Here is a 9,835-nt window from a genome sequence, read left to right as displayed (position 1 = left end):
TTTCAGTTTTCTACGTGCGCTGAGAACAGATCCCAGGTCCTTCTTAAAAGAGTCGTCAGGCATTCGCTTGCTTTCGCATCAAGTGTGGAAGTAATCTGTGATTGGTTCAACTTGTCGCATTACTTCCTGTTTCTGTGATGCAGAGGGAAGCGGAGGATACAGAATGCCGTATTGATGTATCCAACCCCAATTCCCAAAAAGTTGGGACGCTGTGTAAAATGTAAATAAAAATAGAATGCAATGATTTGCAAATTTCATAAACCCATATGTTATCCACCATAGAACATAGAAAACGTATCAAATGTATAAGCTGAGTAAATGTACCCTTTTAAGAAAACAAATAAGGTAATTTTGAATTTGATGGCCGCAACACGTGTCAAAAAACGTTGGGACGGGGGAACCAAAGGCTGGAAAAGTAAGTGTTACTAAAAAGAAACAGCTGGAAGAACATTTTGCAACTAATTAGGTTAATTGGTAACGGGTCAGTAACATGATTGGTTATAAAAAGAGTATCTTGGAGAGGCGGAGTCTCTCAGAAGTAAGGGTGGGATGGAATCTGGATGGAAGCAGATGTTGCTCTAAAACCTGTATACACCTTTCAGCATTGATGCTGCCTTTCCAGATGTGCAAGCTGCCCATTCCATAACATCAGAGATGCAGGCTTTTGAACCGAGCGCTGATAAAAAGCCGGATGATCCCTCTCCTCTTTAGTCCTCTTTACTTTAGAGGACGCAGCGTCCATGGTTCCCAAAAAGAATTTCACATTTCGATTCGTCTGAGCACAGAACAGTTTTCCACTTTGCCTCAGTCCATTTTAACTGAGCTTTGGCCCAGAGAAGATGGCAGCGTTTCTGGATCATGTTCACATATGGCTGCTTCTTTGCATGATAGAGCTTTAACCAGCATTTGTGGATGGCACGGTGAACTGTGTTCACAGACAATGAGTTCTGGAGGTGTTTCTGAGCCCATGCGGTGATTTCCATTACAGAATCATGCCTGTTTTTAATGCAGTGTCGCCTGAGGGCCCAAAGATCACGGGCATGCAGTATTGATTTTCACCCGTGTCCCTTGCGCACAGAGATTCCTCCAGATTCTCAGAATCTTTTATATTATGTACTGTAGATGAGATGTTCATAGTCTTCACAATTTTACATTGAGGAGCATTACTCTGAAATTGTTCTGCAAATTTTAGACGCAGTGAACCTCTGCCTATCTTTACTTCTGAAAGACTCTGGCTCTCTAAGATACTCTTTTTATACCCAATCATGTTACTGACCTGTTGCCTAGAGGTATTCCTGCACGACGTACTGCAGTGCATCTAGAACATGAGTGCTTCACTCTAGTCCAGGTTGGGTTTGTAAGTGGTTCCTTTTCTCTCTCTTCCTCTCGTTCTTCCTCTCCTTTTGTTGCTTTGTTTGTATGAAGGTTTTAAATCTGATCATGCGCGTGTTTTTTTTTGTTTTTGTTTTTTTTTGTTGTCAGGCCTGTGTATGTGTCAGCGGTGAGGCCGCAGTCAAAGCATGTGGTGGTGCTCGTCGATCACGGCGCCTCCGTGAGTGAGACACAGCTCCAGATCGCCCGCGACGCCGCTCTCGTCATCCTCAACTCCATCGACGAACATGATAAAGTGAGAAAATCCACACACACAGCTAGAAACATCAGCACTCTGCATGTGTTGTCTTTCTAAGAACAGAATATTTCAGATGTATAATAATGGTGTCCATGAAAATGCAATCTGGAAACACCCCACATTCTTCTGCTTCCCCAAAGAGCCAGACGGCCAGTTAAGCAAACCCTTCTAGTAAACTAGCCTGTCTTTCTTACAGATGGACACAGATGTGATTGCAGTATCGTCATATTCTCAGCTAACTGTTTAACACTAGCCAAACTGGTCCAAATATGCCATATACCGCAAAAGCCACGATTTAGTTCAACAGTAACTGAGTCAGCCAGCGGCGCCTTATCAAACTCTGCTCATAAATTCTGTGGCTAAAGCTTTCTGTCATTGTCTAATAATTTGCGTATCAAATTGTTAATAGGTTTAAAGTATTCCATGCTTAATTCTGTCTAATAATAATAATAAGCCTGTTAAAGTTGTCTTGGATATTTGAAATCTTTTCATTGCTTTCGTTTTTATTAAGATATCAAATGTGTTTGTGTTTCTTCTTCTCTAAATCTGTTTTTTCCTCCCCTGCAGATCTCAGTGTTGACGGTGGCTGAAACGGTTCGCTCCTGCTCCTTGGATCAGTGCTACAAGAGCTTCCTGTCTCCTGCCACCAGTGAGACCAAGCGCAAGATGAGCACGTTCATTAACAGCATTAAGTCATCAGACAGTGCTACCCAGCATGCCTTGGGCTTCCAGAAGGCCTTTCAGCTTCTGAGGAACACCAGCAGCATGGGCAGACCCCATAGCAGTAAGACATCTGACACAGCGAGAACCTAGAACCTGAACCGAACCTCTTGGCGCAGGGGTTTCCAATCTTATCCGCAAAGGGCCACACCTGATTCCACCTGTTCAATCAGTTGATCTTGGCTTTCAATAGACTCAGGTGTGGCTTCTTCTTGGTTGGACGGAAAACCTGCACCCACACCAGCCCTTTCCGGATAAGATTGGACACTCCTGTCTTAGAGCTTTACTAATGTTTTCTCAGTTCTTTTAAATCAAGACTGAAGACTTTTCCTTTTGCTGTTGCTTTTAATTAAATCATCAAGGTGTTTGATTTTTATTTATTTTTATAGCATTTTAATGAAGTCTTTTTAAATGTCTTTTCTTTTTAAATGTTGCTTTAATGTTTTATGTAAAGCACTTTGAATTACCCTGTTGTTGAAAATGTGCTATACAAATAGATTTGCCTTGCCTTGCCCTCGCTCGCTCTCTCTTTCTCAGACACCGATATGGTGATAATCTACCTGTCGTCGGGCGTCACCTCTCGAGACTCCTCGGACCATGAGAAGAAATCCACTCTGAATGTGGTTAAAGAGGAGAATCGGCATCTCAACAACTCCGTAATGATCCTCACCTATGCCCTTATTAACGGTAACACACACACTCCAGCCTTTTCTTATCCTCCAGCATGATTTGTAACTTAGACACATTCATCTTAGACATTGATTAGCTTTGACGGCTGTATTTGTGTATGCGTGCATATACATGCTCGTACTTCTATAAAAACGTTTTGCTCTGTCCTCACCCTTTCATCTCTCCGGCTCTGTATTTGTGTGTATCATAAGAAAGGCCTCTTCTTTGTCCTCCTCACCTGGTTCTCTCTCTCTCTCTCTCACTCTCTCTCTCTCTCTCTCTCTTTCAGTCTCTGTCTCTGCATGCATTAGCCTGTTATTAACATACATTAGCTGAGTATGAGGAGAATTAAAATGCATGATATCTAAAGGAAGAAAGGAAAAAGCAGCAGAACACATCAAAGGGCACTCAGTGACATGAAAGTGCGCCGAGGGCTTTTTGTGTCGTAGATTACAGAAAATATGATTGGACTTGATTAGCATGGTGGTGTATGAAGAGCAGAATTGTGCTGTAGCTCAGACCGGAACGCCCCGTTGAAATGGAGCGGCAGTTGGAAGTGAATAAAGCCCGGTTCACACTGTACGATTTTGGCCACGATTGGGTCGTCTGAGACCAATTTTGAGAATTCTGAAAGATTCCTACAATCCTAGGATAAAATCTGTAGTGTTTGATCGCTAGTTCGACGTGTTCCCCGGCAGACGATTTAATCGCTGCTGCAACTCCTACTCCGTACGAGTCTTCTCGCGTGTGTCCGTCTTCGCGTCTTGACCGTCGTACAGTTTGACATTAATGACAGCTGAGATCTTACAGTGTGACACGGCTTACAGTGGGGATCATGTTCGTACAGTCTGACAAGCAACAGTCACAAAGGACTATTAAAAATCACACAGTGTGCACCCGGCTTAACTCGGAAGACAGTTGGGAGGAAAAAAATTCTAAAACGTCCTATTAAGCCCGTATATCACTCGGTATGGAATTCATTTTTCGCATTAAACATAAACGTTGATCCAAACCCCCTGAACATCCATGTCTAAGCCATGTGCCTTGTTATTAAAAGTGAGCTATCTTGGCCAGTTCCAAATTAATTCACCATACTGACAAAATGATGGTATAAACATAGAACAGTTACATTTTTAGGCGTTCAGAGACGTTTTCATGTCTAAAAATGTTCACAAGCAGTTTTTAATAAATAAATAAATAAATAAATAAATAAATAAATGTCTGTGATGTCATCCACTGACTCATTATGCTACATTTTGGGTTGCCAAGTGTATGGAAACAACCACCCTTCCCCCACCCACCCATCCCCGTTTGATGGGATTTTTGTCTCAGCAATGTTAGCACCTCTGTACAGAGGTGTGAAAATTTGTGGATCCAAGTTGATTATTATTTAGTAAAAATGCTAAATGTTTCTCGCACACAGAGGGTGTAACGGGTCTGAAGGAGTTGGCATTTATGCGCGACCTGGCCGAGCAGAACTCTGCGAAATACAGCGTTTTGGATCGTACCGCGCTCCCTGTCGTGAAGGGCAGCATGATGGTGCTGAACCAGCTCAGCAACCTGGAGACCAGCGTGGGCCGTTTCTACATCAACCTGCCCAACCGCATGATCGACGTGGCCTCCTTCAGCCTGCCCTACGCTGATCAGATGGGTGATAGTGAGTTAGAACACAACCTGTGCTGTGTCTCATTTTTACAGTGATTAAACTCTTAGAATTGCACCCCACACACACACTATGACTACTGTACATCATCTTGGTAACATTAATCCAACTATAAAATTCCTGCTTATTATTATTATTATTATTATTACTAGTAGCAATAGTAGTCCTAGCATTTCCAGTCAAATGTTTAAAGGATCATGAAACACCCCTCTTTCAGCTCAAGTCTACCTCTGAATGTTTTTAAAAATGCAGCTTAAACGGGCGTGGATGGCTATGCAAAGAAGGGACGGGGAGTGGGCGTGGCAGGGAAAGGCAGGGGAGGGGGGCTAGCCTTCAGAACACTCTGAATAAAGATGGATTGTCACAGGATAGTTTGCAGATGAGGCAGAGGACTTCTCTCCTACTTAATCCCCAGGGCTAAATGGAGACACAACAGATAGTGGTGCAGGTCTTCTGCCCTGTCTATTTGAACCATTAGCCCCTGGCATGACTATGGAGGAAAAACGAGTTTGCCCTTTTAGGGAGGGGCGAAAGTGTACCACTGTAAAGAAAAACGGGGCGCGGTTTTTAAAAAGATAAAATGAGTACGAATGCGGCACAATAATCGCTTCATCTCGATTACGTTGTTTTCATAATCGTCGGAGACCATAATCGAAATGGAACATACGATTAATCACACAGCCCTTAAACATGGTGCTTCAAACCCCCTGAGCCACTTCAGAAGAAGTGCTCATTTGAATTGGGGTTGTCAGTTCAAGAATCTTGACCCTGTGTTCACTGCATTAACAAACCCTCCAGAGATTTTATGCCTCAGAGTATCCAAGAGGCTACGATGTCACAGTGGTCATTATTGCTTTAGCTTAAAGAGTCACGGAACACTAAACTACATTTTCTGATTATTTTATCAGAGGTGGTCATATCGCACATCATAAAAGACAACGTTAGCATTGCGGGAGAAAACTGGTTCATTAATTATTCACGACAGCACCCTAACCCTCTTCCTCCTCTGCCTTGCCCTGCCATGCCCACTCCCACTCCCCTCCCTTCTTCTCACAGCCATCCATGCCCATTTAAGTTGCCTTTTTCAAAAACATTGTGAGGTACACTTGAGCTGAAAAGGGGGTCGGGGAGGGTTCATGACCCTTCAATAACTAAGATGCTAAGGAGAACCGTTTTTCTTTTATTTCCCCTAGGCTTCATAATGACAGTCAGCCGGCCATGCTACTTTGGGAACCTGCTGCTTGGAGTTGTGGGAGTGGATGTGAACCTCGCTTATATCCTTGAGGACGTCACCTACTACCAGGACTCTCTGGCCTCTTACACCTTCCTCATAGATAACAAAGGTATCAACACTGATATGGTGGTGAGGTTCAGTTATTTTGCAGCAGTATTTTTAAGCAAAGTAACTTGTGCAACCTCCTGGACTAACTAATTAATTACCTCTTGAGCACTAATTTGGGAGCAACAACTTTGGATGTATGGCCCTGTCATACATTCTGCAGTAGAACAGCTTTTGTTTCTTTATAACGGTTTACCTGCATATGGTGCTCACTCAAAGGTCTGTTGGGTCAATTGAACAGTCCATTAGAGAAAAGCATCTGCTTCAAAACTCCAGGCTCTATGCTAACGAGACTTCCTTCACAGTGTTCATTTAAGGCAGAGGTTCTCAACCTTTTGTAACTACAGCCCTGATCCACCCCTCCCACTCCCCTCCGAGCCTCCCCTATCATGTGGCAAACCCAAATAATATATATATATATATATATATATATATATGTGTGTGTGTGTGTGTGTGTGTGTGTATGTATACATACATACATACATACATACATACATACATACATACATACATACATACATAAAACCTAATCTATAATCTGTTTTGATAGATAGTTACGTAAGATTTTTTTTGTTTTTGTACTTTAATTACTTTTCATAACTTTTATGACTTTTATAATACTATATAACGGACAGGTATGGAACATGAATGATCAAAAATGTTTCTGAACACTAGAACTACTTTGAACAAGAGAACTAGGCTGTAATAATGTGGACTATTTTACATGTAAAACATGTTGCAGTCCATTCGTCTTGCATTCTAAAAACATTCGTATACGAATAATGTAAATTGGGACGAAGGGCGCGTCTCGTTATCCATGACATTGTTAAATCAATCAGTGGGACACCTGCGCTTGCTTCTTTTTAAATCCATGTCTGTGTCAGCTGCCATGCGATCAACGGGATGTGCTGGTCCGGCTCTCGGCCTCTCACTGAGCAGAGCAGACACTGAGAGAGGTGTGAGTGCAGCGAGAAAGCAAGACCTCGTGCTTGCAGGGCAGTACTGGTGACATTTGGAAAGTCACTAAGGTTTGTCCAAAAAGTCGCTAGGTGCGTCTATTTTTTTTTATTTTATTTTTTTTGCAAAAAAGTCGCTAAAGGAGTCTGAAAAGTCGCAACACTGTTCTGCACTGACAGCGAGATAAAAGACAGGCTAAGCTCCGCCTCTCCCCAGCAAAAAGAAAATACAGAGGGAGAGAGCACGTGGGGTTTTTCATTTATGCACATTCTATTTGAAAAGCTATAAAATACACCGAGTACACAAATGATGCCCTGTGTGTGTTGTTTTTTTTTGTTTTTGTTTTTTCTTGAAAACAATTTGTGCCCCTCTGGATGAGATCCACTGAATTAAGGAATATAACACAGCAGGGCATGTGCTGCTGTAGACAACGATCAGCGACAGTGTGCTGCGATACATATAACAGCATGTCTCAAAGTGTTCTATCACACTTCTACCACAGCAGTTTGCCAGCACTGACAATTTTATTTATTAATGAACCATACATTATTCTTTTTATCAGTTACATATTTTCTCTGGTACAGAGTTGGGTTCCTGTTTTCCCTTCCTGTATGTTATAGCAGCTATAAACAGTTATTCCCTTACCATTATCTCTCTTTTTTTTTTTTTTTAATTATTATTTTTTAATTCTCTTGATGTTAATAAGTCAACAAAATGCAGCTTGTCGTTTTACCAAGAAACCACAATTCCCTGTTCTGAAGTCTTTCCTGTGGTGGAAAACCTACAGTGACATCTTTACCTCTGGCTGTTAAAGCCTTAAATGCAAAAGAATATCTTCTTGATAGAAAATGTCAACAATTTTTATGTGCTCTGCCGCATAGTGTTTATGGCAGATTAGCGCCGACTAAGTTATCGTTTAAAAATGCATTTGTAATAATCATCGCTGAGTTCTTGGGTCCCTAAATCGACAAGTTTCCAGATTTAGGATGAACTAAATAACAAGCTATAGTGAATAAATGAGCAAAAATAAGTGGTGCTTATTAGTGTTCGATCTCATTCCCTCTAACGAAGCATGTGATCTCTTGAGGAAACTGAAGCACCGCTCTCCGGGTGAGAGGATGCTGCACCTGCCGTCTCCAGCTGCTCACTAAATGCACTGTGAACCATAGCCAAGGCACGGCGCTGAGGATTAAAAGCCCCTTTATCAAGCGGCGTGTTGTGGTTTAACGTTGTCAGATTCATGGTTTATTGCCACGTGTTTCTAGAATGTCGCAAGGATTCAAATACAATAAATCTCCTACGTGTGAACAGTATTTCTACATACAGCACGCAATAAACTTCTCGAAATAGCACGGTACAAAGAGAAATGTCGCGAACTCGGCGTGTAGAATACAGTGAAGAATATGTCCTGACGTGAATAGAACTAGTGCAAGTTATATAGGTGTCATAAGATAATGACTGTATGATGAGTGTCTATGTAGTTTTACCGGTTGAACCGCTTATGGCTTCCAAAGCGTTTTGCCTTTTGTCTAGAACGTAAGAGGACATTTAGAAACAGGGTGGTACTCTGCAAGTATGAGTATTTACAGAGGTATCGGGATCTACGTTGTGAAAGCCGTACCGTTTGCTGTTTTCGACGCCCTGCTACAGCAATGCAGGAGACAGCAGGAGGGTTGTGTATACTTATTATTAACAAGAGGTACATCCCAAATCTCATTCTCATGCACTATTCTACGTCATTTTGAAGTATAAATAATGTGAGTAGTGTGTTCACACTGAAAATTCCACCAAGAAGAAGTGCCCGGATGATGCGCTTATTTAAGCGGAAAAAACCGACGTGTGGAATGTTGGACACTTTATGAACTCTCTCTCTGTGCAAAAATGCCAAATTCGGATCTTAATGAAGTTACGCCTACAGTTGTGAAGATTGTTCATTGCTCATAATGAAGCGATCGTCCCTCACGCACCGCCAGTTCCAGTCCCTTCTCGAAGGAAATGGACTGCACGTACACAGATATTCCTCGATAAGGTGGCTAAGCTGTGGTAAGGTTTTGGAGAGGTTTCGTTGGCTGCTTTGACAGTATTGAAGCCTTCCTGTCTGAAAAAGACCAAGTCTACCCTGAACTTGAAGATGAGAATGGTTTTGAAACTTTTGTTTCTTACTCATATCACAGGAAACTTCGATGAGCTGTATGTCCGACTTCAGCGTGCAGAAAGCACAAAGCTTTGAACTCACTCGCTGTGATAGCCGTGTTACCGGTGTTTGGGCCGCACATCGATTACATCATTTGCCAGTAGCGGCACCGCCGTTTTGCCTTTTTTATAATGATAAAAATCATTTATTTCAGTCAGAGGACGGACGCTACAATTAAAAACTGAACTTGAGCTGACTGAATAATACCGAACCCACCGTTCGAGCAGTTGGCGCCCCCGAATTGCTGTTATTCGACCTGGAAAGTGAAATGCGCACAGCCACAGGCATTCATAACAGGTGCGAAAATGTTGCTGTCATGTATAAGAATAGTTTAAATCTATTGAACAATTTATATTGTGATGTAATTAAACGTTAATGCCGATACGGCACATTGGAAAAAAATTCATTGGCACATCTCGTATAAAGGTTTCCGAGCCCCGGAATAGTGTATAGTACGTCGTTTGGGACACAACTAAGACTTTTACCTTAGGACTATTTGCCTCCACCTTGCACATCTGGTGGAGGAATTCGAATGACTTCGACTTCGATTTTTGTGGTATTGGTTTTCCTTTCCGTCTGCTAAGATCTTCTAGTTAGCAATGTTGACACCTCTGTGTACAACAAAGCAATAAATAAACCAGTATGAAAATTGCACAAAAATAA

The 9,835-nt window shown here is 42.0% G+C and overlaps 1 protein-coding gene across 1 annotated transcript in view; it reads left to right on the top strand.

The window, feature by feature from the left end:
* The window catches only part of cachd1 (cache domain containing 1), a 97,988-nt gene that overhangs the window by 67,103 nt on the left and 21,050 nt on the right, over positions 1–9,835 (top strand). The window contains exons 6-10 of the mRNA XM_017480066.3: positions 1,483–1,627; positions 2,198–2,414; positions 2,888–3,037; positions 4,443–4,676; positions 5,876–6,025. Of these exons, the coding sequence (XP_017335555.1) occupies positions 1,483–1,627; positions 2,198–2,414; positions 2,888–3,037; positions 4,443–4,676; positions 5,876–6,025 (896 nt within the window). The remainder of the gene's footprint in view (positions 1–1,482; positions 1,628–2,197; positions 2,415–2,887; positions 3,038–4,442; positions 4,677–5,875; positions 6,026–9,835) is intronic.

This window comes from Ictalurus punctatus, chromosome 11, assembly GCF_001660625.3.
Source record: "Ictalurus punctatus breed USDA103 chromosome 11, Coco_2.0, whole genome shotgun sequence".
NCBI lineage: Eukaryota > Metazoa > Chordata > Actinopteri > Siluriformes > Ictaluridae > Ictalurus > Ictalurus punctatus.
The sequence above is the reverse complement of the archived record's forward strand: the minus strand, read 5'-3'. Positions and strand labels throughout refer to the sequence as shown.